This window comes from Leishmania donovani, chromosome 32 (assembly GCF_000227135.1).
Source record: "Leishmania donovani BPK282A1 complete genome, chromosome 32".
Taxonomy (NCBI): domain Eukaryota; phylum Euglenozoa; class Kinetoplastea; order Trypanosomatida; family Trypanosomatidae; genus Leishmania; species Leishmania donovani.
In genome coordinates, this window is record NC_018259.1 from 1081683 (window position 1) to 1108304 (window position 26622).

Consider the following 26622-nt stretch of genomic DNA (forward strand, 5'->3'; position numbering starts at 1 on the left):
GAGAGAGAGCACAGCAAAACCCAGCTTTGATGGGTGAAGGCAGAGACACGCGCATCAGCTCCCGCGCGGCGGTGGGGGACACGTCATCGCCCCGTCGCCTCGCCCAGACGCGGAAAGACGTAAGAAGGGAAAGTGCGCAGCAGGGCCTCACAGGAGGAGGGTCCGAGGAAAGGAGGTGAAGGGAGGTGAAAGGGGCGTCCAGGGAGGGGTTGCGCACCCATGCCTGCCTTCTAGCTCAGCAGTAACCGAGAGAAGCAAAGCCCAAGCACACAGGGCCATCGGAACTTCCGACGGTGCTAGGTGGTGTGGTGGACAGGAAGAGGAGAAGAAGCCTGTGTTCGCCATGGCGCCATCGCTGCGCTACAACCCAGGTGTTTCGAGGTTCACAAGAAAAAGCATCTCACAATTTGCTCAAGTGCGTCTCACATCGTGCTTGCCTAGCCTCCCTCATGCGCGGAAGGGATGATGGCGGCTGCTACTGCTGCCTCTTCTGCGGAAATGAGCAAGGGCTCAAGCGCCGAAGAGAGAGGAAGAGGTGCAACGCAGCATCGCTGCTACCTTGTCCTTCGCCGATGAAAGCAGGCCTGGAAGGCTGCCTCGACGCCGTTTATCTGTCTTTTCCTTTTGGCTTCGTCGTGTGCGCGTCTCTGCATGCGCGGGGTCGAAAAACGAAGCAAGGGAGATGAGCTTGAAGTGCACCTCCGGCCATCAAAGACGCGCTCTTGCTCCTGGGTGCCGCTGTCTTTGCAACGCAGCTGACGAGCGCACACGCACGCACGCACACACAGGCAGCGCCCGTCACAAAACGTGTAGAAGCGACAATACACGTGGGAGAAGCCGACGGCGACGCCGCATCGCCTCCTTCGACCTCTGCACCTTCACCACACGCACGGCAGTTGTCAGCTACCGCTGCGCTGCACGCACAGCCAGTGCCGTCGCTCTTTACAACTCACACATAAATGAGGTCCGGCCGCACGTCGCCATACATATGGTAGAACGCCTCCCACCCACCACGCAGCACGTACACGGCAGGGAGCACGTAGCCGAGCTTCTTCTGTGCCAGAACGAAGCGGTTGGCTCCCTTGGGGGCCCGTATGAGCGACTGGGCACAGTGAAAGACAGCGATCTCTTTCTTCTCTTCGAAGAGCGTCTTGGCGAGCTTTTCGTACATCTCTTCCGTGCAGCTAATCGTCGGCATGCTTATCGAGTTCACGATGAAGCCGCAGTCTCGATCACTATCCCTGCAGTCTATCACCGCGGCTTTGGTGAGTGAGTCAGGATTGTCGAGCACCTCCACCAGCTCTTCGGGCTTCATGTACGTGTAGTTCGCCATTGCGGCGCAGCCAAGTGAGGTATAAAGAAGATTAGCGCATAAAGCGGCGCCGGTGAATGGCACTCACTCACGCACGGCGCTTAGACACAGTGTGCAGATTGCTTCCTTTGTCAGGAGTACGTCGCGGCCGCCACCGAGGGACGTAGAAAGTCGCCGCAAAGCAAACTAGAGTGCACGACGACAGTCACCATGTTCGAAAAGCGGCACCGTAAGAGCCACAAAGAAACCCAAAAAGAAGGCAGTGAGGTGGCAAGCAAGCACGCGCGCCAAAATGGCAATCCTGTCGCATGAGGAAGGGCTTCTGTGCATCCTTTCCGTGCGGCCCACAACGTAAAAGTTAGAGCAGCGCACATGCAAGGGAACAGAACAGCCACGCACTCACCCCTTTTTGCGTCTGTGCGCGCTACTTTCGGCAGAGGATGGGCCGTCGCGGTGCGCTGGCGCGCCACTGGAGCGGCAGCACTGTCTTGCCCACCACCGCCTCATTTGCTGCTTCATGGCCTCTCAGATAGAACGCAAACAGAGAAGCCGTGTCGACGCCGCGTGGCTCTCTCCAGCTTGGGCCCACTGCCGGCGTTCCTCATCCCCACCCACCCCTCGAGGGCAGTGCGGTCGGGGCGAGGCGCATGAGCGCGTGCCACTCACTCGAGCTATCCAACAAGAACACCCGAGCAAGAAGAGATCTGGCGGCACCGCAACTGCTCCCCCCGCCTCCCGTCACAAGTGAGTCCATTGCGCTTCTCCTCGTTTTTTTTCCTTTCCTGCACTGTCGTTGTTACGGTTGCTCTGGTGCGTTTTTTTTTGGGGGGGGGCCTGAGCGCAGCTGTTGTCCCGTATGCGGTCTCTGTCTGTCTGTGTTTGTCTGCGTGTCTACAGTTCTGGCCGAAAGAGGGGTGAGGAAAAGGGAGCGAGAAGGTCCGAGACGCAAACCAGGTAAAGACAGACACGCACACACACACGCGCACCCGGCTGAACAAAGCCGACGGGGGGAGGGAGGGGGGGGGGGGGCAGCCGCAGCAACAGTAGAAAGGCAAGGAACGGAGTGCGCAAACTTCGTGGGCAATCATGTACAACACTCTCACTGGGAATCCACAACCACACGCACGGAGACATATCTGAGACGACGCAAGGATCGAGGTCGAAGCAAGCGGAATATGCAATACACAAGAAATTAATAGAAGCAAAAAAAAAGGAGGATCGCATCAAGTGGGGAGATACATACACACACACAAAGCAAGCGTGTACTCGTCGTTTGGCTGATGCCGATGCTTGGAGACGGCGACACGAAAAGCGTGAGCTGATTCAGGTCGTTCGCGTGGAAGACACCGAGGGAGGGGATGGAGAGAGGGGCCGGGCCTCGGTAGCGCGGGGTGCAGCGGGCTGCGGATTGTTCTACCTGGGGAGGCGGGGGGAGGGGGTGCAGAGGAGAGAGCAGGAAGAAGACGGTCAGCCCCGCGCATGCACGCAGAGAAGGTCATACCGACATCACGCCGACAATCTGAAAAATCGTCACTGCGCGCCTCCTCTCCTCGGTCCTCCGCCCTAAAGCACGTTCAGTAGGAAGGGCACAAACGTGGCGCGAGACGAGGGCAGCAGCCGGTACGCCCGCTCATCATCCAGATACCGTTGCAGCGCCTCCTCCATCACGGGACGCAGGTCACGCAGGTTCAGCACAAACGCGGCGGCAATGTCGTACGTGATTTGGACGGTGTCCAACAGCTTGCGCGCAATCGGTGCCTCCTCGAGAACACGGAAGCCCATGTACACGCAGGACATTACATGTGGGTACGTGAGCAGGAGCATTTGCCGCACGTGTTCGGCGTAGCAGGGCATAATGTAAGGCTGCGGGCGATACGCCTCATCCTCGACACAGTAAAGCCGATGCACCGATTCGAGCTTGTGTAGGTACATGGCGGACACCTCGCGGAATGCGTGGTGCTGCTCCTCCTTTGTCTTCAGGGTGTCCTTGTTGTCAGCGTAGGTGGGGATCGTGTTGTCCAGCAGCCCCATATCGTCGCTCATCCAGACCTGTAGCGTGCTGCTGTCCATGGACGCGTTCGGGTTCTGTGCAATCTCCGCCTTTGGAGTCGCCGTCGTAGCTGCTGTCCCGGGCGCACGAGAGGGACTGTGGCCCGAGATACCGTCGCTCTCGTCCGCGCCCTGCAGCACATCCTCCAGAGCCGCCGGATCGGTGTCAAACATTAGGTAACCCTTGCACGTCGTCGCGTGAGTCTCCGCCACCGACGCGGTGGCAACTGCACCACTACCAGCAGCAGCGGCAGAGGCCGGCACCGCCGTCGTTTCAGAGTTCACGATGGAGCTGGTGTTTCTGGCGACGCTCTGCCGCCTCTGCTGCGCTGCCTGCTCCATCTGGATCTTGGTCGACAGTCGCACCAGCGTCCGCTCCTTCTCTGCCTGCTGCGGGGTGCGGCCATACATGTCCAGCTCCCACTTGCAGTTCAAAACGCGATTGAACATGGCTTGGAGGTCTTCCTCCATCATGGGAAACTCGAGACAGGCATTCGCGTCACGCACGAACTGCGAAGCCTGCATTCGGCTGCTCTTCACCAAACAGTTGTGCAAATTCGAGTGAAGGAAGAGCAGCACGCCCGCCATGACGTCGGCGTCGCGGGCTGTGATGGAGCCGGGGTTCTGCTTCGCATACTCGTTGCCGAAGCACTGCTGAATCGTCTCCCACACCTTCGCCTCGAACATTGGTCGATCCCAGGACATGAACTTGCACGTTGTGTCACGCATCGCCACATCAATAGGTATGTCTGTGTAGTTGAAGCAGTGAAGGTACTCCTGCAGCAGCATGCGCGAAACGCCATCCTTTTGGTTTACCTTTTCGAAGATCGAGCAGAGCGCTCCGCGAGAGATGCCCGGGTACTCGAAGAGGAATCGAGCAAAAAGGGCGTAGCTCGACGTACCAGGGGCGACACTTGACGGGTCAGCCCGCTCCGTCTCGCTAGGCGCCACTGCTGCCATGAAGCCGCGACTCTCCAGGAACTCCTTTGCCTCCCTCCAGTGGCCCGAGTTAATGCTCTGCACAGCTTCCTGGACGATGCGCTTGTTATGCAGGAGGTAGTGGATGTGTTTCCAATGGTAGTTGACGTTGCTGTTCTTCCTCCAGTGAGAGAGGGCCTTCCCAGAGACAGCGTCGAGGGGAAGTGCCACGTCGCGGCCGTGGACCTCGCTCTCGCCAGAGTTGCTGCTCCCTTTGTGGTCCTCCTTGCGGCTCGCAGCCGCCGTCGCAGAGTGGCTACCTGTGAGCAGAGGGTTCGGGTCGACTACCTCGTCTGATTCCCAGCTGTCCAGGCACAGCTCAGTCGATTCGGTTGCGCCGATCGTGCCGCCGCCCTCTTGTTGCTGCCCCTGTTGCGCGCCCTTCTGGTGATCGCGCTGCAGGCTCGCTGCATAATCCCGCGGGTCCTCGGCGATCCACCTGTACAGTGAGGTCATCAGTGTGTGAATGACCACCACGCACTCGCTGCGGAGCAGTTGCTGCTGATCCGACGAGAGCCACGGGTAGGCGTCGCCGTTGCCGTCAACGTGATCGAGGAAGGTCATCTCCACCACGTGCTCCACAAGCAGCTCCAACATGCCGCCGTACTCGGCGCCAGGGTCGAAGGCAGGGTTGCAGTCGTAGTTTACGAAGAACGAGACGCACAGGTGCGGCACGGTGAAGAGCTGCCGTATCATGGACAGCACCGCGTGCTTCTGACGGAACCCGGCGTACTGCGAGACCATCAGCGGGAGAAGAAAGGCGCCAAGCAACGTGTGCAGTTCGCGCGCCATGTGATAGTGCAACTTGCGCAGCAGCATCCCCAGCAGGTGCACAGCTCGCTCGAAAAGCGTGAACGGGGTCGCCATGGCCAGGTTCTTGGCGATGCACCCCAGCAGCTCGTATTTGCAAGCGTTTAACACAAGGGACAACCACGTGGCACAGCGGTGCTCCCGCTCGCAGTTCGCCACGGGAAGCCCGTCCAGCACACACTCGAGAGCCCACAACCCCACATCGCGCTCTCGCACGTCCCTGTTCGCGTTGGTTGGCGTGCCGCTGCACGGGCGTGATGCATACCGGCACATGCGGCGCAGCACTATCAGCAGGTCCTTCAGAGGGCTTGGAAGGGCGCCGTCAGAGGTGCTCAGCGTCGACAATGCATCCAGCACGAGAGACTCATCGACGCTATTGCGGAAGAACGTATGTGGGTCGAAGGAGAGGTTCACCGAGGAAGGCGATGGATTGACGTCGAGCCGGGTCGCCGCGGCGGCGCTGGCGGCTGCAGTGGCAGACGGCTGTGATCGCGCCAAAGTGTGCGCCACGTGTGAACTGCCTTCGTTGCGGCGAGGCACCGCGTGTCCGCGCTGCGCGGACGGCCATCGGGCCTCACGGAACACCGGGCGCTTTGGTGATGGAGCCGGCGCGTTCGAGACCTGTTCGCTAGCGCTGCTGCTTGCGTCACCTGTGCGCAGTGCATGCTTCATGATCTGCGGCGATGTTCCTACGGCCGGCGCGCTGACGAGCTCGGGGCGCCCTTCTCTGTACTGCGGCGGCTGCGTGGCGGGGTTGCCGCCGGGTTCGCCGCCAGAGCGGGGCGCCGCTGCAGTGGCAGCCGGCTCAAGCGGTGAGAAACCGGTGCACCGTGGGGCCGGCAGCGGCACCTCGGCCTTGTCCGATAGCACGACGTGGATCCAGGTGTAGGGCTCGTTGTTATCGACATCCGTTGTGTAGTCGGCGAGGACGGTATCCGTTGAGAAGGCCGAGTGTGCCTGAGCGCGGCCGTCGGTGCCGCCGACTACCTCATCGTACGTCCGCATTGTGACGAAGGTGTGCACGACGCGCTGCACGGCCGCCCGGAGCGCCAGGAGAGCCTCGCGCCGTGCAGTTTCCTGCATCCCCCTCGCTGCGACTTTGAGGCAGGACTCAATGACTCGAACCGCAGTGTCCCCATGGAAGCACGCGGTCACGTCGACGGTGCCATTGTCGGAGCGACGCGCAATGAAACTATTCGTCTCTCCTTCGCGGCCTGCACAGCACGCTTCTGCTTCGCTCCTGCGCGGTGGCACAAGGCTGCTGGTGATCAACTCAGTAACCAAACGCAACGCGCGCGTCTGCACCGCCGGCTCTGAAAAGCTCTGCATTATACACTCCGACAGTGCGCAATACACGCCCATGGCAACGGAAACAAGCATGTGGCCCGACCGGCGCGGCGCGCGGCGCCCTTTGAACGCGCCATCCTCTCCAGCAACTCCCTCGTAACTCAGCGCCGCTGGGTCCACAATGAGAGTGACAATATCTGAGGGCACCGGCATGACGCGCAGCAGCAACTCCAAGGCGGTTATGGTGTACTCCGTCAGCTTCCGCCGCTTCCAGAAGATGGCGCTGAGCACGTAGCCCCAGACGACGGCACTCTGCAATGCGGTGCAGAATGGGAGTCTGTCGGTGGTGTACATCACGGTGCGAGCAGGCCGCATCGCACTGGGTGTCGCCCCGCCGCTGAGAGACGAGTTCGATAAGTGCTGCTCCGCCCTGCTCGCGTCGTCTGTCTCTGCGCCGGTGCTGCTCTGCAACGCTGTCGAGCCGACGGCGTTGGTTGGCGACAGTGCAACCGTGGTCTTCCGTCGCTTCACGATCACTTCCTTTGTGGGGTGCGGCGGCGCAGAGGCCGAAGTACCCCCGGATGCGCCGACTGTGGCGCCAGGCATGCTCTCTCTCCTGCCAGCCGCGTCGTGGGACTTTTGTGTGTGCTGTGTGGACCGAGCGCACTTGGCGTGATGGGGCGCGGCAGAAACGGAAGACACGCCGCTGCCGGCGTGGTCCTGGGTCTCGAGATTCGAGAGCGGTGGCGCGCCGGCGGAAGCACCGCTGGTGCTAGAGCCTTTGCGGTGCGGCGGCACGGCGAAGAGGCGCTCGGACCTGGCCACCGCTGACTCGGCAGCCTTCACTCCGTGCCGCAGCTCTGCCTTCGCGGCGGCGTTTGCCACTGTTGATTCAACGCGGCGGCAGACCTCGTGAAGCACGACGCGACACGCCCCGAGGGCGCGGTGCACCAACTCCGGAGGTGGTTCTGGCCCCGTCCGAGAGGCGAGGGTGGTTGGGGGCCACAGCATCACGCGCGTGAGATAGAGGAAATACACAAGGAAAAAAAGGGAAAAGAGGGGCGGCAGTCGTTTGAGCTGTGTATGTGTGTGTGTGTGTGTGACACGCACGCAGAGCGGCAGCCGCAAGAGGGGGAGCAGAGCGATGCAGGAAAGAAAGAAGACAAGAGCAGTACCTACGCTAGCACTGGCACAGCTGCTCGACTCCGGTAGCTGCGCGTGTGGGTTGGGGAGAGGAAGGAGGGGAGTCCCAATCACTCCAAAGAAATGGGATTAGCAGCAGCACCAACTAGATCGGAACCTGACGGCGTCGATGATGTAGCGCAACATGGAGAGCAAGCAGCGAGGCAGCGGTGAAGACGTCCACAACGAGCTTCAGTCAGAGGCGAACCATCGAAAGAAAAGTCGATGGGTGCGAAGTCTCAAGAATGATCTAGGCGACGCTGGATTCGCACCCAGCCACAAGGACCACTACAACGGTTGCTGCGGTTGTGCAGTCCGCGAATGAATAAACAGATGTTTGCACAAGAGGGACACAAGAGAGTAGAGAGAGGGAAACGAAAGGTCCGGTCATGCACGCACACACACGCACATGCGCGGGAGCCGAGGTGCGCCGGAGGCATCACAGGATCGGAGGGCAAAGAGGTTGCAAGAAGAGAGGGGAAAAGAGGACTAACTTTGTTGTTGGGGAAAAGCGCTTCGTAGCTAAACGCGAGAGAGCCGTCACCGTGTCGGCACGGCTGCGGCTGTTCGAATGCATGGATGAATGGCTGGGGCAGAGAAGTGCTAATACGAATGCAGCCACTCCGGCGCACCCCCCCCCCACACACACACACGCACACTCACCTCTCCGATGGAGAGCATCGCCTCCTGCTCTCTCCCTCTAAGGTTTGAAGAGATGTGGAGACCAGGAAGCCTCCCGAGACGACGGAGCGAGACGCCGCAAGTCGTTGCCGTTGTTCTTATGGGAGTCAATCAAGCAGAGAGAGCAACAAGAAACAGAGCGCCAAACGTCGACACTTTCTCCTCGTTCTTCGTCGTCTTGTGGACCGTGTTGGTGCATTGGTGCACGCGACCTCGCGCCTGTGCGTGCTCATGCGCCTGTGAGTGGCCGCCACACCCTCGCGCACACGCCCGCCCGCAACCTTCCTCTACGCGATGGAGTAGCGGCTCAGCAGTTCCACTGTCTTTTTCCAAACTCGTCTTTCGTAAGCGTCACTGGGCGGCGCCGGCGCGGCTTCTGCGGCATCAGCCAAGCCGTCCCACGGCCTTGCAAGGGTGGAGCTCGGCATCGGGACCATGCCAGTGCTCATGTTGCTGTCGTGTCTGCCCACCACGCGGGTGGAGGACAATCTAGAAGGCCCGCCGCGTGATGCGACGCCTGTCGGACTCTCAGACATGAGTGACGGTGCTTTACAGCGCACGTCCTCCTTGAAAGAGTCAGAGGAATCGAGGAAAGACACAGAATGCTCCCGCACGCGTGGCGGCTGCCCAAGAGGCTCTCCGCGTTGCCGAGAAGACAGGGCTCTGCCTCTATTCTCCTGAGGGACCTCGCTCACATCCCCGCTACCGCGGCCGCGTTGCCAAGTCCCCGTAACGCCGCCTCCCTCTTCCCGATAATACGGATGGGCTGGTTCTCTGGCGGTGTGCGTAGCGGGTGCTGTCGTGCTCAGTACCTCATCTGCGACTCGCATGGCAGTCTGAAGAGATGCCGCAGTGCGTGGCGCTGCGCGGCTAGGGTCCGTGGATAGTAGCTGAGATGGCGGCGAGGACATGTGCTGCGGCGCAGGTGGCTGCTCCGCAGGAGCATTGTCCCCCGCATCACCGTCTCTGTCGTGCTCGACTGCCCCTCCGCTGTCAGATGCAAGCGGAAGCGGGCTGTGCACGGGAGTCCAGCGACGTGGGGCTGTTGTATGCGCGGCACTGATTAAGGGGCCCGCCGACTGCCTGGCTGTCGTGTGCGCTTGCGAGTGAGGAGAGCCGCCGGCATCGGAATTGGATGAAGTCGGGCTGCGCGTTGCCGATGAGCCATTCATCACAGGCGAAGAAACACTACCGCTGTGTGACCCGGGAGGCACATCAACGCCGCCGCTGCCGCCGAGGTACACCCGTAAGCTAGCAGGGGCATTGTGAGACCGAACATGGCCAGAAGCAGAGGCAGCGGTTGAGGCAGCAGTGCTCGATCTATGTGGTGCGAGAGGATTTGTAGGCTTCAGCAGGCGCAGGCGCGTCAGAAAGTGCTGACGCTTCTCCTCCTCCAGCGAGCGGCGCAGCAAGAGCGCCTCGTGGTGGCTGCGCGTTAGCATGGCATGGCACTCGGAAAGCAGGCGATTCTGTAACGCATAGACCAGCTCATCCTGCGAGCGGTGCTTCTGTGCGTTGGGCCTCATGATGGAGAACGTGGAAGGGGCAAGGCCACCAGTGGAACTGGCGTCGTTGCTGGTGAAGCCAGAGTCTCGGCCACGCAGCGTACGACGCAGTGCGTGGACCTCCTCCTGAAGTGCTGCCACCTCTGCCTGCGCGCGCAGTAGTTCATCGATGTCGCACGGTGCATCGTTGCGCGTCGCATGGGCAACTGACGCATGGGTCTTAATTGCCGCGGAAGTCCATTCCTCGTGCAGCAGCAGCTGCTGCTGCTGGCTCACAAAGTCCATGACTGCTGGGACCAGCGCGCGCGCGAGGTCATGGTAGAGTTGCTCCATAACCCTCTGTAGCACCGTCGGAACGTGCTGGCCGTCTTGAATGCTCATGATACCGTCGAGCAGCTTCTCTGTGGCCGGCGTCACCGCCGCGGCGGCGACGCGGGACATCTCGAAAGCCAGTGCATCCACTGATAGAGCTAGCGACCGCGGCGACAGCGCTTCCGGTGTGGAAGAGGGCCTGCCGGCCGAAGCACAGTCATCGCGACGGTCGCTCACGTCTGTACTGGCGCCTTCAACTTTGCCGCTGTTGCTGCGCTGTATATCGCTGATCTGCTCTCCCAAGGCCGCCTCCACTGCCTGAAGCGTGGCCTGGGCCTCTGCGGCCGTCACACGATACGCCTCCAGTTCGGCGCGACACTCGCTCTGCTGCGCCTGAAGGAGTGCCTCCACCTGCTGCATCACCTGTGCCTCGAACACGCGGCGTTGCTCCTCCGTGTACACGGCGAGCTGCGATACGGGGGACGTCGGAGTGGCACGGAGCGACGCCGGCGCCGCAGATGGCGGCAAGTTTGCTGTCGATGCTGGTGGCAGTGGGGTGCGCAGCTCCACCAGCGTCGGCCCCTCACTGAGGCCGTTGCTTCTCTCCGCTTGCTGGATGGTGGTGGCCATGTTGACGGTGCCTGACGTAGACGGCGCCACGGCAGTGGTCGGGCGGCGGCGCGGAGAGGGAGGTGAGGCGGTTACTGAGGTGCCAGTGTTGCTTTGCATGCTCCAGAACGGCGAAGACCGGAGAGGCTCTGAGAAGTACGACGGCGGCGTTTGTAGCTCATGCGCAACGGCGCCTTGGTCGTAATCGGCGCCTTTCGTCCGTTCGTCCACAGCATCATCTCCGTCGCTGGCGGTAGCGGATGCGACGCCGTCGCCTCTGTTCTCCTCCGCGCGCGTGTTGTACGCAGCCTTGGACAAGTAGTACGAGATGAGACGCCTAGGGGAGTCGGCGATGGTCGAGGCAGACCCGCGTGTTTGCAGCGGCTGCCGCTGCCGTCGTCGCGGGGACGATGTCGGCCTCCCTGTCGACGATGCCGGTGTGTAGAGAAGCGGTTTGCGGAGCGCCGACGGCCGCGACATGATCTCCGCGTACGAGCGCCCGGACATCTGCGCAGAATGAGGAAAACGAAGACGAGTCCAGGAGCGCACGCGCGCGGTCTACAGAAAGAAACGAGAAAAGGTAGGCGTGGATGACGCCAGACGAAACTCTGTGGCGGGTGAACGACCCGAAACAGACACAGAAAGGGAGGGTAGTACGGGGAGCGACTAGCGCTGATGCACCGGCGCACGCACACACACCGGTGCGTTGGTAATGCGGTAAGGGGGATGCACAAGGGGATGAGGCGGTGGGAGAACAACAACCCGAGCGCGCGGGGTAGAAGCCGCGACACACGCACCAAAGCAAAGAGAAAGATAGATTCCGTCAAGCGCAAGTGCCGCCGATGCACGGTCACCGAAAACTGTCTCGCACCCATGCAGAGAGAGGGGGAGGGGGCAAAGTCGATTAACGTGCCGTCGCTGTTGCCTCCTCGCCCACGTGTGTCGTTGCCGCATCAACTAAGGAGGGATGGACAGAAACACAAAGAAAAACGCGAATGGGAGGAAAATGTCAGGAGGAGAGGGTCACAGGTACGTACAGGTTTGCATAGGTGCGTAGCAAGAATACGTATGCATATGCATTAGCAGCGCAGGCGCCGTTTCCTGCAGCGTGAGGGAGATGATGGCAAGCGAGGAAAGGGGAACGCGGGTTATCGGCCCTTCCTCCGCCCCCAGTCTGTCGCGCTTGCTGTCGTGCAAGTGCAGGACGAAGTCCAAGTGTCGTCTCCAGCTTTCCTCCAGTAGCGCTATTCTTTCTCGCCCTCTTTTTTCTCTTGGTGTTGTTTCTGGGCACGTTTCCCTTCGCTGTTGTCGGTGTCATTTTGTTTTGTTGTTGTTTTTGAGGCGAGGGAGGAGGGGAGGGGTCGGGCTGTGAGCGCTTTCACCGCCTCTGTATCTGCGCGCGCGTGCGCGCCCTGCCGCTACCGGGCAACGCGTAGCAGCCAGTAGCAACAGCAACACTTCTTTTTTTTTCCGCCGCTGCAGAGAGTGAAAGGGTGGCGGAGGCAAACAGAGACACACGCGCGTACACACCAAAGGGGCGCAGGAACGGCCGCGGTCGAACCGGCGGCTCAATCTCTGGAACAAAGGATGAGGACGGAGGGGAGATGTAGAGGGAGGCGGTGCAGGAGTGCGGCTGCGTTACGCAGGCCAAGACGTCCGCTAGCGCGCATCTAGCAAGGTCGCCCTACTTCATGGGGAGAACAAAACGCACGCACGCGCGCCGTGTGCGCTGTCCACAGCCACGCAGCGCCATTTGTGCTCTTGGCCGAAGGCAGGGCTGAAGATGAAGACGAAGTCGATGCGCAGGCGACAGGCAGATGTGTTTCTGCCCGGACTGCTTGATATCCGCGCATGCGCGCACGTATCCACCTCCCCCCCCCCCCACACACACACGAGCAATCTGACGGCACCTGAGGCGCCGTCCTTGCGACGCACACCGCCCGCACACGCCGCGGCGGTCAGCGGCACTCAAGTGGCCCTCTCCACTTTCCTACCCGCCAATACCCGCGTAACAGCACAAAAAGTATACGTGCCGGACACCTGTGCGGAGGACAGCACCGGTCGTGTTGCCTTACGTCTCTCGTCGTTGGATCTTTTCGTGTTTCTGCAGCCCGCCGTGGCCCAAACGCGCCCCCGCGCCGTTGGCGCTCCGTTCCCTTCCTTTCGTTTTTCCTGTGCAAGAATGCGGGTGTCAGTTGGCGTTTCAATGATTGCCGCGCAGCTCACGCGAGAAACGCAGCGAGGCAGCGAGTGAGGAGAGTAGGAAAGCCGAGCCGCACTTTTACTCGCAGCCGGCGCTGGCGAAGCTGACCCCGCGGCGCAGGTTTGCGGGTGCGGTGGTGCCCATGTGTTGATATCTCCCTCACAAATGTGATCTCGACTGCCAACGCTGGTGCCTTAAGGCGAGAGCACACCCTCCAGTGGCGCCGCCTTTTGGCTCTGCTGCGGGAAAGGTAGCTGGTCAGCGGGCCGCAGGGCACCACGTATCGGCCGCAACGCATCCGCTTCTACTCGTGGAAGTCCTCCTTAGAGATGGTTTAGTCGCAGATTGTCATCACCCGCGACACGTCGAGCTCTCCCTCGAGGCAGCCGTCGATAATTTTGTGCCCGTGCTCCACCGCCAGCTGCTGGGCCTCCTGATCCGTGCTGAACTGCGCGTACTGCCGGCCCGGGAACTGGTCCTCGTTGTCGCAGTGCACGGCGTCCGTCGCGATGACGACGGCAAAGTCCCTGCCCACTTCATCTGGTGGTTGACGGTCGCCTTCGCAATGGTGTGCCCGAGAGCGAACGCGATTCGCACCATTAGTGGCACAAGACATATACGACGCTGCGATTGGCACGATATCGATGTCCTTGTTGTGGCGCCGCAGGAACTGGAATGATGGCTTCGATCGAGGACTCGATGCGCTGCATCTCTCCGTGAACCTCGTGTATGTATTTGGGCAACTCCTCCATGAGCCTCTCGCGCATCACCAACACCTTCGCAGGGCTGTGCGGCATCACCCACGCATTTGAGACGCCGAAGGTGGTATTGTTCAGCCAGTTTAGCAGATAGGCCCGGTGAGCATCACCGAAGAGAAAAATGCTCTTCGTTTGGATGTGGCACAGCAGGCCCCTGTAGTAGCTGCCAGCGTCGGCGTACTCGCTGTGCGGAAACACAGCAACCCACCAGGCCGGTTTCGCAATGTTGGAAACGCTACCCTCACACGCTGAGGCTGCCGCCGCCGCCTTGGCTCCAGCGATTACCCCGTCCACCTGCTAATCCTTTGCGGCGAAGCCGACAGGGGGAGGCCGCGCTCCGCATGGCTACCGAGAGACATGCTTCTTGCAGAGTACGCGGTGATGAGCAGGCGTGCGTGTCTCTGCGTTCGTGTGTGGGACATGTGCAGGAGAGCTAGCGGCGGCTCGGCAATGGGGACAAGAGATGTCGCCCCGCTTCTGCGGCCCCGCAAGCTAACGAACATCAGACGAAGAAGAGAACGAAGCCAAGTTACGGCAGCCAACAAAAAGCGCGCCGAGGCAGCACTGTCTTGGCCGTCGTCGCCCGTTCTGCCGAGTGAGGTAAGGAGCGTAGCAGACGAGAAGACGGAAGAGCGCGTGCGCCAATGCTTGCGTGCTGGATGTGGCGGCGGAGAAAAGTTGGGGCGAGGGGGGGGGGGGCTGTAAGTCGTTGTGTGTTGTTGGCCATTGGGAGAGAGAGGGAAAGAGAGGGTGTTACCCTGTGTGTGTGTATTCTTTGCTTGTTCTCTCGCTCTCGCCCATGTACCGTCGCTGTTGCCATGGTGCGCATACGCGTGCTGGACGGGGAAAGGCAAGACAGAGGGGCAGCAGAGATGAAGCGGTATGTGTCTACGCGTGTATGTACGTGTGTGTGTGTGAAGAAACAAACAGAGAGAGGGAGGGCGACGGCGTCCGTGCGAGATACAGTAAGAGCAGCGAGAAGGAAAAGCGCCGGTCGTGGAACTGGCTTTCCGTCCTCGCCCCCCTCTCCTTCCATTCTGAGTGTGCGCGCAGAGAGAGCAGGTGCGACTCAAAGAGGAGAGAAAGGCAGAGCGTGTGGGGAACAACAAGACGCACCTAAAAGGACGATGCATTCGACAGCACACCGGCCCTCTCTTCCTCTTCGCCATTGCTCTGCGCGGGTATGCCGCTGAACTTGGGGCAGCGTGCCTGTTTCCCTTAGGGGAGGGGGAGAGAGATCTTTTCTTCTCGTTCCTCGCACGAGCTGTGAAACGTGTTCTTGAGCATGCAATTGCCTCGGTTTCGCGCTCCGAACAGCCAAGTGGAGAGCGGTTGCCGGCGGAAAGAGCACGTGAGACATTGGAGAGAAGCTTCCGCGCACAGGACGCTGTGCCGCCAAATTAGATAGGGCCCTTGGATTGCTTTTCTGCGCGGGCGCGCACCAGGAGAAGCGCTCGCTCATGATGCACTGTAAGGTCGCGGATGGCGCCTCTTTAGAGCGGCACTCGAAATGGCCACACACCTAACAACGAAAAAAAAAGCATCTTGAGCATGTGCACGCATCCGCCGTGCTGAAGGTGGGCGGGGCGCTTTGTCTGCCTGTGAAGTCCGCAGCGCGCCTCCTCTCTCATCATCCTCCCGCCTCTGCTCGTCCGCCGCCATCGACCGCCGCACAACGTCCTTTGGTGTCTGCGGATTCGCAGGGCTACGCGCAACTTGGGGGCTGTCCTTATCCATCAAGAGAGAGAAAATGGGTGAAAGCCTGCTCTACGCAAGCAATTCTACAGTACGACGCAGCATCTGGACGCCTTCTCGACTTTTCTCGAAGGCAGCGAAAAAGCTTTCGCGCCGCTCTCGGATGCGTCGTGTGCGACTCGTCCCGCATCAGCAGCGGAGGGAGGAGTGGACAAGAAAGAGGAACGTGCCGCCGCATCCTCGTCTGCGCGGTGGTTGCTCGGCCGAGGGGGTGCCACGTCAGCCTTCGAGGCGGTGCTGGACACCTGTGCAGGTGGCTTTGCCTCTTCTCCCTTGGCGTCCTTTTCACTTGCCGCCGCCGTGGTGTTCTGGCGACTTGCGAGCGGCGCCTCACCATTCCTGAGCGGCTTTGTGACGGCGGAGGGCGGCTTCGTCGCTGTCGGCGGGGCAACGGTCACGCGTGACGTTGTGGACAACGTTTTGTCAGCACCGTCTTCGGGGGCTGGCGATGACGCAGCGCGCACGGCTGCCGCGGCCCGTTCAAAGCACGGCGACAGAGATGCCTCTCTAGTCGGGGGGCACGATGAGGGCGCAGCCGCTGCCGTCCTGCGTGTTGTCACGCTACTCGATGGTGAGGGAGCCGCAGTGCTTATAACGGTGATAGCCGGTGGCACGGCAGGTCCTGTTGATGGTAGCGGCTTGGGCACTGGTGCACGCATCACTGGCATAGACGCGGACTGCGGCACTATCGTTGTCTGCGCGGTCGAGGAAGAGAAAGAAGAATGCGGTGGTGCAGGCGATGCCGCGGCTGTCACGGTAGCGGTACGAGGCGGCATCGAGGAAAGGCGGAAGGCCTTGTCCGGAGCAGAATCGCCATCCAAGCGATGACCGGATGGCGGATGGGCTGAGTTCGGGTGCAGGGGCAGAGGCTTCGAGTCGGCTCTGGCCACTAATCGCTTGCCTGCGTTTCTACGTACCTTCATGTCAGCTGCGATGAAAGGCGCACCGATGCTGCTCGTGGGGACTGTGGCAGTGGCTTCCCGCACTACCAAAGACGGCGCTGCGACCGCGTTCTTCGCCTTCCGCGAGTCACCTGTGACGGTAGGCCCGGATGCAGACTGGGACGACGTTCCGGGCGCGCTCCCTGAAGGGCGTGAGGAGGCGCTGCTAGTAGCCCGTGCATTGCTGGAGTCGGGCGAGGGCCGTGCTGTGGTGCACCGAAACCTAGGCTGCTCGTCCGCCGTCAGCGAAGATGTGCCAGCCGAGGGCTGCCCAACAGACGTGCGAGGCATCGCCGAGAGAGAGAGCAGCTGAGGCTGCGATGAGGAGCCGCCACCACCACGTCCTTCGCGCCCCCCTTCAGCCCCTGGAGGCTGCTTCTCCACAGGCTTACGTATCGCGCCCACAGAACGCGGTAGAAGTGGATCGCATTTCTGTTCTTTGCCACTGTCACCCTGCAACGGTGGCGGCGGGGGGCTCTGCTGAGCAGATGGCTCTAGGGCCGGTAAGGCGGTCGGGGTGATCAGCGGCGCACATGTCGCGGAGTTCCGTTGCATGATCGAACTCTTCGGAGGGGCGGTAACGGAGGGGAAGCTGTTCACCTTGCCGCGTCGAAGATTAGTTGAACAGCGATTCGACGAAATTTGCAAAGAGGACGACGAGTCCGGTGACATGGCCGCCGCAGCGGTGGACGGCCGCTTTCTCGCAGCGTCGCGTGTGGCGATGGGCGAGCCGCCTTCGTTGTGTGGCTGTGCCGTTTCACGAGCTGTCATGGTGTCGCCCTTTGCACCCTCTGCTGACGCGGGGCCGGAGCGTGTGGTGGTGTCAGTGTTGGCTGGCCCACCGGATGTGGACAACTCAAGCTCCAGGCTGGCTGCTAGCAGCTCTCGTGACTGATGGCTGTAAGCGATGTGCGGCGGCGGGGTCCTGAAAGAGTCGCTGGTTGCGCTTCGCCCGTCTTCGCTCGCCAAAGACGACAGGGGATACTGAAACCCGCGTGCACCAGGCAACGTTTGCTGGGAGGTGATAGAGTCGCGGCGCGGGCGGGTGCGGCAGCGAATCACCGACTGCGTCGCGCTGTTCTGCGACAACAGCGACGCTGTGCGCACGAGCACGCGCTGGACCGGGTTGTGGGTCTCGTTGTACCGTGCCCGGCGCAGGAGACCCTTTGCAGTGCGCTGCGCCGCCGTCTGGGCGTGCAGGTAGGCAGGTGAGCCATCACCGCAGTCGCCGTACGGCCCTCCGAGGGAGCCCTGGCGACTGTGCGGCGTGGCGAACGAGGGCGAGTTCATGGAGGACAGCGTCGTTGCCCCGCCCAACTTCGGCGACGGCACCCCGACGCTGCTGTTGCTGGCTCCCATCACCGCTCTTTTCTCCCTCTGGCCCAGCTTTTTCTCGCGGAGGCGCTCCTTCTCCTCCTGCGCCTGACGCTTGGCTCTCCGCAGCACCTCCCAGTATTCGGCCTCCCAGAAGATCTCCTCCGCGTCTGGTGCGGGACGGCGCGCCACCAGCGCCTTGGCCGCCATCTCTAGCGAGTCGTCCGTCGGCGACAGCTGTAGGTACTCGAAGCCATCGGAGTTGAGACTGGCGGCGGCGGCGGCGGCAGCAGCTGCCTCCTGATCACCAGTCGCCTTAATTTTGTTGAGCGTGATGACGGGTAGGTCGCTGTATGCGCCAGCCAATTTGCTGACAGAGCAGCCCGTAGCCTCGCTCAGCTGAATTACGGTGGGCGGCCGGTACACAGTGCACGTCGGTCCCTCCAGAATAGAGCGCAGGTAGGGCACCTTCTGCAGCGCGGCTGCCCAGCGCTCGCTCGGCGCTGATGCGATCATGGCTGACGCGCCCGCTGACAACGATGGTGGCAGCGGCAGCCATGGAATTGGCGCACCTCCAGAGACGGCCGACGGATGGGGCGAAGGGGAAGTGGGGGCAGCCGTGACATGCGAAGGATCCTTCATGAATGCGAAAAAAAAAAAGAAGCGGTAGGGGGGTATCGAGGGTGGAGATAACGAGCGACACACACGGGGAGCGTAGAAAATGAGACGGCGAAAGGAAGGGAGGGCGAAGAGCTCCGTCGTCTGCCTGTCTGTGTGCGTGTGGCAGAGGAATGAGAGAAGGCAGAGACAACAGCAGTAGCAACAAAGGAAAACGACGCGAAGAGGCCGCTAGCGCCAGGGAGAGCGAGAGGACGGAGGAAGCGAAAGGGAGGAAAGGACGAAAGCGACAGCGAGGAGCAGGGTAGAGAAAGGAAGCAGGAAAGAAGGGGGCCTCCAGCGTACCTTTTCGCTCTGCTTCACAACGCGCACGACAGGAGTTGACTATGAAATCGAGATTCCGCTCGTTGGGGAGGAATAGGGTAGGGAGTGGAGAAAGACAACGTGAAAACTTACAGGGCACACGCATATGCAAGCAGCTGTGTTTACACGTCAAGTGCAAGGCGCCTCTTCGCGCAATGCCCTTCAGAGAAGGTAAAGGATGGGGAGGACAAGTGTAAGGAAGTAAAGCACAGAGAAAGGGAGGGAGGGGGAGACCGTCAACAGCCGCCGTTGTGCACCTGTCGTTGCGTATTGCGCCGGTGGGGGAGGAGGGGGGGTAGTCCACCTGCGGTCAACGAGAGAGAGATGCACAGCACAGACACAGAGGCACGCACTCACATTCGTACTCGTGTGTGCGTCTATACCTGTGTGCACCCGCGCTCGAAGTAAAGGGACTGACCTTCCGCTCTAGCAAGAACAAGAAGATTTACTAAGTCGCAGTGAAGCTTGCAATGTATGCGCGTCTCCCTATCTCTACACAGACTGAGGTGGGGTGGTTTGTGGGGAGAAGAGGGAAGTGTGGTGGATGGTGATGACAGCAGGGGAGTGCACCGATGTTGGGTTGCGTAGGAATAAGGAAATAAGTATAAACATAGACCTGTGCGTGAGCGTGGGGGGGAAGTAGGCTTTGGAAGGAGGCACGATAGGGCAAAAAGGAGGAACAGGAGTGGGGCAAGGAGGAGTGGTGGGTGCAGCACAGGGAATGAGAAACCAACAACGTAAGAGGAAGCTCTTCTCGACAAGGGCGTGCTGCAACGACGCTCCGGAGAAATGAGCCAACGAACGGCAAGACCCTTACCATGCGAGTAGAAGGAAGCGAGAGGTGGGGTGAAGCAGGGAACAGACGCGGAGAAACGGAGAAGCGTCAGGGCGGCAGAGAGAGAGAGAGGCAAGACGCTGCCGAAAAGGGGGAACTCGCAAAAAGGCAAAGAGAAGGACTCAGGAAAGAGGGAGGTGAAAGGTGTTCAGCCGCACGCACGCACAGATGCGAAGACACGCTGAAAAGGGGTAGCACAGTCACCCGCAGCGCGCATGGGCTGGCACGGCGCAAAATGCATTGCGTCGTTAGCAGAAAGACCCTTTCCTTCACGCCCCCGCCTCCATGCCAAAACGCCCCTCTCTCCCACCCCTCTTCCCATTCACATCCCGAAGGCTCTCAGGTGCACAATGTGGCACGCACACACACCACCTCCCACAGCGGGATGACGGGGGCGTACACGTCCATCGCCCTTGCCGCTACTGACGCACCCTACGCTAGACACACACTCTATCCAAGGAAAGGTGCCTGGCCTGTCGCTATAGTTGCCTCCGCATCCAGAACTGTGCCGCTTTAATGTTTCTTGGGTGTTAGTTACATCCACCTGTAGCTAGAGGCGGACGATAAGATGAGTGCGCCGGCAACGCCTGTGTCTCTGGAAACGAATGGGGAAGGCAATCCATTGGTTTGACAGCCATCCTCTTGACACGTAGCAACCGACCCCCGCTCACAGACACCAGCGCAAGCCGATCTGGCGGATCACTCAAAACGGCACACGAGTGTATCTCGATAGCTCTGAAACCGAAGAAAATGGGGCGCCAGCAACGCTGGCGATGACAATCCTTCCTCCTCTCCTCCACCCATCAGCGGGCCTCCCCCTTCCCGAGGCGGGTCAACGTCGGCAGCGCCTCTTGCTGTGGATAGCATCCGCGCTTTCAGATAAGCGTTGTGCATCACCGTTAGATAGTGCCCTTCCAACTCTAGTACTGGCCTGCAGTAGTAGCAGCACTACCACCCGCGGGCGGCGATGACGAAGACGAGGCTGCACTGCTGCCGGCCCCCGATCCTCTCTCGACAGAGGAGAGCAGCGTCGAAGGGCGAAACAGCGGCGGTCGCGCATGAGTCTGTAAGCCCTCCCCTGTAGCCCTGTACGAGTAGTGGTACGCAGCGCCGGCTTCACCGAGAGCCCCAGAGGCAGTCGCGGTCGTCGCACCGCCGGCGCTAGCGGCTCCGCGAAGTGCCGCTACCGCCGCTCCGCTGTGGCCTCCGCGCTCCCCCGCAGATGAGACGATCCTCCCCAGCTGCTCTGCCAAGTCGCCGGAGCTTACCTGCAGCAGCGGAGCTGACAGCGTTTCGGGTCGCCAGAGCGGCAACGCAGAGGCCTCATCCACGGGCAGGTGAGGGTCGACGTCGGCTACCACTGCCATCTTCTGCTCTCCCCACGCCTTCGACGAGGCGGACAGTAGACTACGCAGATACGATAGAACCACCTGAAGACGCTGTGCTTGCGTCGCGTCGGCGGGAGTGGCGGAGCTGCACACCTGCAGCGCATCCTCGTACCGCTGGAGAAGAATGTAGAAGGAGATGAGCACGGCCTCGCGCTGGTGAGCCCCCTCCGCAGTCTGCAGCGTGCGCTCGATCGTGTCCGCCGCCGGGCTCCCAACCTCCACCCACCCGCGCATCGCCGACACGCTGCCCGCGTGAAGCGCCGCGTAGGCCAACGGCTGTGCCGCCAGGTGCATCAGCTCTGCAGAGCCACGCATCACTTCGTACAGGGCCTCAATCATGCGCGACGAGCCAGCGCGCACGGCCACGCAGAGGAGCCTCATCGCCATCGCGACCGGAACGTCCTCGGCGGCGCTGGTGTACACCGTAATGCATGTCGGGATCAGCCGAAGCAAGACATCCAGCGCGGCAACGTGGGCGAGACCGTTCACGACAGGCGCCAGCAGCCTTACAAACGGAGGCGCACCGAGGTGCTGCACCGCGGGCCCCATCGCGTAGAGCAACGACTTCTTCTGCTCTGCTTCGGCCGCCTCCGCAGGGTTGACCCCGTGATCGACCGCGTAGCACGTGAAGGCCCACGTGTTCAAGTCCACCGGCATGCCGAACAAGAGCAGAAACGACTCGCGCCACTGGCGCTGCTGCTGCTGCTCTGTCATCGATGGCAGCGCCTGTGCGCCACTCGCATCAGCCGAATGCTCTAAGCCCACGTAGCTGTAGTAGAGGATGAAGAGCGCCACTTCGGGGGTGACAGTGTCCATGCTAGCGAGCGCCGACGCCATGGTGAACGACGCATCGGCAGCTGGCAGGCCCAGCTTATCGAGCAGCACCTCGATGCAGAGCGGTGTTGCCGATTGCCACATCGCGAGTTCCGCAACGGAGCTCTGATAGACGCTTTTGCGACGGAATGTGTCGTGGAGCAGCGACTTCCACTGCGCCTGCGCCGCCTCGACCCTCGCTGTCGCCTCGCTGAGCCCAAGAACGTCTTTCAATGGCTTCGATATGGTGTGCATGATGCCAAGGTGCACAAACAGGGCGTACGCAGCGTGCTCCCGGGACACCTGCGCAGCGCGCTGCAGCAGTCGGTACGGCAGGCTCTCACTGGCTGCCAAGTCGGTCACACTCGCAGACTGCTGCTGCCGGGTCAGGAGAGCGTAGAGGGCGTGCTGCACCTGCATGAGTCTATGCAGTAGCAACGCGGCATCCTTCTCGCATTTGAGCTGCTGAGCGGAGGCCCGCAGCTCCTTTAGCAGAGCTTCGCAGCTACGACAGTGACTGCTCAGCTCGCTTTCGGCGCATTGCATGATTGTCATCGCCAAGGACGGCGCGACTGATGCAGCGCCCGCCGCGGCAGAGGACGCAGCGGGTCCGTCGTTGAGAAGGGTCGCCACGTACAGGGGCCCGGCGCCGCGTGCGCTTTGTGAGAGAATGTGAAATTGACCTCGCTCACAGCGCACGCCGTAGAGCTGCTCGGCGTAGCAGACTTGATGCTGCCGCCAGTGCAACTGCGCGGCGGGCGGCGCGCCCTGCAGGCGCACCGTACCGTAATGCAGCAGCAGCTGCTGCTGCTCTGCGCTGCCGGCGTCCGCTGTCGTAAAGGCAAAGTGAAGCACCGGCGCACGCGGGTCGGCGTGGATCTGCACCTGCACCATGGATGCATTGTTGCTGTCCCCGTTTTGTGCCCAGGTGGGCATCAGCTGGGTCTCCGCCACATGCGTCGTGACCGTGGAGCTCCGCGCTTGGCTTGCACTGCTGGCGCCTGCCAACCCTTGTGACGGCTGCTGCAGTTCCTCGTTGCCCTCGACGCCACTTCCGATGCCTTTACTCTCACCGCACTGCACCGCCACAACAGAGCCGTCTGAGTACACCACCCACAGTACAGTCGCGCCGGTCCAGGCCACACGCAGCGGGGCTGCAGACGGCGATGCGTGAAAAGGGAGCTGAAGAGTGTGTAGCACGTGCATGTCACTACCCTCATTCGCCGCGAGGAAGGTTTGTCGAGCTGCCCTCGAGGCCGACGGCGCTGCCGCCACCTCAGCATACGCTTCAGCAGTAACCCTTGCAGGCGCCGGAGCCGCTCGCTGCACACCGCACACCGCCGCTACCCCGTTGCCGAGTATGACAGTCACCTCGGCGTGACCAGCACGACCGGGGCCCAGGCAGCAGATCGTGCTCTCTTCGAAGCGCAGCGTCTGCAGCTTGCCAAGCTGTGGAGTGCAGGCGCAGAGAGTATGCGTATCTTTCAGGAAAGCAGCCATGTCCAGCGCCACTAAGCCCTTGACGGAGTCTTCAGATTCAACGCGGAAGCACTGCATGGGACACCAGGGCAGCTGCATAGGGGGCGAAGATCTAGTCGCGACCCCGTCATCGATGCCCACCTCAGCCAGCCGCTGGCAGCCGGAGAAGAAGACGATTTTCGTGGGCCCCTCTGTGCGCACAGGGTAGTTAGTCCCCGTGTTTGCCCTCGAGGCTCGCAGCGGCGTCACGCGGCAGGCCACAACGGCAGCAGAGTTCACGGCTGCTTCCTCGACAAATTCTTCCTGGGTCCTCACGGCTGCGTCAGTCAGCTGCGCACCCGCGTACGCGTGCACCAATACACGTGACGGCAGGGGCAGTTGTTCGCCCTCAGCCATCGGGGCAGGGTTGGCGACGACGGGGTGGTTCATACCGTTCAAGAACGACACCACCGCGCCGTTGTTGTCTCCGCAGAAGCGAGCCGCATCGACGGGCTGCACGGTGAGCCGACGCTTGCGTTGCATGACGGCCGGCAACGCGTCTTATCTCCTTGTGTCACTGCTTGTATGAAACTCGTGCGTGCTTGTGTGTGCGTGTGTGTGTGTGTGTGCTGTTCTATGCGTACCGCTTGCCGCTTCTGACTGCTTTCCTTCTTTTCTGGAACTAAGCACTGGATGTGTGCGTGTATGCATACGTGTGTGTGTGTGTGTGTGTGTGTGTGTGTGTGTCGGTGAAGGAGAGGAGCGACGGCACCAGTGTGTGTGTGTGTGAGAGAGAGAGAGAGACAAAGTCAACAGCAGCCAAAATGTCTTTGTATGTGTGTATGCCACATGAAAGATGCTCACCGTGCATGGAAGCGGCCATGGTGCCGATGAAGCAACCGAGGACAAGTGCGGACAAGGAGAGGAGGGGAGGCCTCGCACACGTCACCAGACACCTGCGACGGCGACGGAGACCAATGCGCGAGGGGGGGGGGGCCTTCTCCGCTGTGGAGCGCGCATTAGTGTCAGTCAGGTCTCTATTCAAGATACGTGCCGATAAGCAACGATTGCGTCCTGTGCAACTCGCTTGCTGGAAAGAAGAGGACGGCAAGGCGAGGGGTGTGTCAAGCAAGTCAAAAACACAGCGCCCTTCAGCGAACAGAGGGCGACGGCGCATACACACACACACACACCGTTCCGCAGGTTTTCTTCCGCTGTTCCCACCCCGCCCACTCAACAGCAGCTAACGGCCCTCGTCTCATACCTTCACTCGCCACGACCAAACCGCTCCGTCCAGCGACGACACATTTGCAGAAACAGCAGTGCCGTCAAGGTCGCATCCGTGAGGGCGCCGTGGCCGTTAGCGACTCGATCTGCCGCCCCATCGATGCTTAGAAAGGCGCACAGAGCATCGAGATTGTTTGCCAGGTGCGGATAGGCCACCTGCGCCCACTGCCGAGTGCACGTCAGAGGGTATTGAGGGTGCCAGAATATTTGGTAGCCACACCGCCGCAGGTGATGCTCAAGGAAGCGCGCGTCGAATGACGCGTTGTGCGCCACCAGCGGCGGGAGACGAACAGCGCGGTCCCCGCCGAGCTGCGCAGCCTCCAACTGCGCGGACGCGGAAACGGGAGCGTCGGCTCCAACAAGGGTCATGTAGGCCACCAACTCACTTGCCGCCACCGTCCACGGGGAGCAGTGCTGCACCGTCTCCCACGTGATTCCGTGAACGGCTGCAGCGGCTGCGGAGATGCGGCGGGGGTCGGAGGGCCGCACGTAACGGTGAAACACTCGCCCCCCGCGTATCCACAGTCCCTCGATGACACCGCACATGCTTTGCTCCTCCAACGACGGTGCGCAAGGAGCAACGTGCTTCGGCCCTGTCGAGGTCGTTTGGGAAGGCGGCGTCCACCGCAACTCGACGCAGCCCACTTCGAGAATCTCATCTGCGGTGGCCGAGAAGCCGGTAGTTTCAAGATCTATGACAACACAGCTGAAAGGGGCGGAGCGGCAGCCAGCTGCCCATGCCGAGGCCACGACGGGAGTTGAGAGCTGTGAAATCAGGGATGATGCAGGGGCTGTTTGACCTTCTCGCAGCGGAGCCAGAAGCCCGATGGTGTCGGCAAGGAGAGGAGGCACCTTGGGCGATACAGGCGCAAAGGGGCTGGCGCACGCAGCCCCTTCACAGCTCGCATTACGAGGCAGGGGCACCGCGAGACGCGGTGAGGGCGAGGAGAGGTGCGTGGAGTCAGAGGAGTGTGGCGCAGCGTCGGAGGTCTGTGGAGGTCTCCGTCGCCCCTGGTCGCCCATCCACGCTTCGATGAGCGCTGCAATGCCGCGTTGGGTTGACGACGATGTCGCAGTGGGCTCACAGCGAGCCTTTCCCGGCTGCGCACTCTCCTTTGCTGCGGCACCTTGGCGAGGCCGTTGCTGCGGGCGCCGCCCCCGGAAGCGCCGTATACTGTCGGAAAGGTCATCCATGCATGCCTTGCGCAGACTCGAGCTCCGGAGCTGCTGGCCTTTGGCAACGTTGACGCCCTCGCCACGGCGGTAAGGCCGCTACCTTTTCGTTGTGGCCACGGAACCTGTGCTTAGTGCGCGGGGTGGGTGAGCGTGCAACCGCCGAAGACGAGAGGAAGGGTGAAGTGGTTTGGCTGAAAACGAAGAGAAGATAAGCGGAGACAAGAAGCAGGCGCTCGTGGTTTGTGTGTGCGCGTTGTGGAGTGGAGACGATAATACGCGTTGCGCGAGCGTGAGAAAGCCGCAGCACACAGGGATGGGTGCGGTATTCACCTGTGAAGCAGGATGCTACCGCGATGCAGTTGGCCTGCGTGCACAGCGCGTGCAAATGCGCAAGTGACAGGTGCAGCCGCCCATGTGTGCCCGTGAACCATATCTTCATCTTTTCCCAGCCCCTCCCTGCCACCCTCCCCCAGGATCTATGCATCTGCTAGGGTCAACAGGTGCGCGAGGGAAAGCGAGAAGAACGACGTCGGCACTGCCGCGAGGCAAAAGCGGGCGCAGAGCGGACCGTTGAACGCGAAGGTAGCATAGAAAAGCACACGCACGCGCAGATTGCGTGTCATGGAACTGAGGAGGCATGAGAAGAGGAGGAGTACTAAAGCATATGAACACCCTCAGGATGGTCCGTCGACCACTCATGTCACGCCCTTCATGTATGGATGTCCTTGGTACGGTATTCGGTTCACTTGCGCCATCTTCGCAAGATGTGCGCCACGCCAACAAGTTCCGTTTATTCACGCTACCGTAGCCCCACATCTCTCATCAAAACAACCGACACACACACGCACACACAAACACACAGACTCTACACACAAAGGGAAGAGCTACGTGCAAGCACACGAGCAGAAGGCAACCCAGCCACGATGTCCTCACCCGCGCCTTTCGCCTCAAAACGCGCCGCACATGCTGTCTGTGTCAGTGTCTGTGG

The 26622-nt window shown here is 61.3% G+C and overlaps 6 protein-coding genes across 6 annotated transcripts; all 6 read right to left on the bottom strand.

The window, feature by feature from the left end:
• Positions 1-949: 949 nt before the first annotated feature.
• Positions 950-1333, bottom strand: LDBPK_322880 (hypothetical protein, conserved; the record flags this gene model as incomplete). The annotated part of the gene is made up of 1 exon (XM_003863653.1): positions 950-1333. One exon carries the CDS (start codon positions 1331-1333, stop codon positions 950-952), a length of 384 nt encoding a protein of 127 aa, XP_003863701.1.
• Positions 1334-2875: 1542 nt separating this feature from the next.
• On the bottom strand, positions 2876-7447 carry LDBPK_322890 (hypothetical protein, conserved; the record flags this gene model as incomplete). Its single annotated transcript, XM_003863654.1, has 1 exon — positions 2876-7447. The coding sequence occupies one exon, from the start codon at positions 7445-7447 to the stop codon at positions 2876-2878; it is 4572 nt and encodes a 1523-aa protein (XP_003863702.1).
• Positions 7448-8586: 1139 nt separating this feature from the next.
• LDBPK_322900 (hypothetical protein, conserved) lies at positions 8587-11232 on the bottom strand (the record flags this gene model as incomplete). Its single annotated transcript, XM_003863655.1, has 1 exon — positions 8587-11232. One exon carries the CDS (start codon positions 11230-11232, stop codon positions 8587-8589), a length of 2646 nt encoding a protein of 881 aa, XP_003863703.1.
• Positions 11233-15467: 4235 nt separating this feature from the next.
• On the bottom strand, positions 15468-18338 carry LDBPK_322910 (hypothetical protein, conserved; the record flags this gene model as incomplete). Its single annotated transcript, XM_003863656.1, has 1 exon — positions 15468-18338. One exon carries the CDS (start codon positions 18336-18338, stop codon positions 15468-15470), a length of 2871 nt encoding a protein of 956 aa, XP_003863704.1.
• Positions 18339-20432: 2094 nt separating this feature from the next.
• Positions 20433-23714, bottom strand: LDBPK_322920 (hypothetical protein, conserved; the record flags this gene model as incomplete). Its single annotated transcript, XM_003863657.1, has 1 exon — positions 20433-23714. One exon carries the CDS (start codon positions 23712-23714, stop codon positions 20433-20435), a length of 3282 nt encoding a protein of 1093 aa, XP_003863705.1.
• A 723-nt stretch (positions 23715-24437) lies between these two features.
• Positions 24438-25004, bottom strand: LDBPK_322930 (exonuclease-like protein; the record flags this gene model as incomplete). The annotated part of the gene is made up of 1 exon (XM_003863658.1): positions 24438-25004. One exon carries the CDS (start codon positions 25002-25004, stop codon positions 24438-24440), a length of 567 nt encoding a protein of 188 aa, XP_003863706.1.
• Between the last annotated feature and the right edge of the window lie 1618 nt (positions 25005-26622).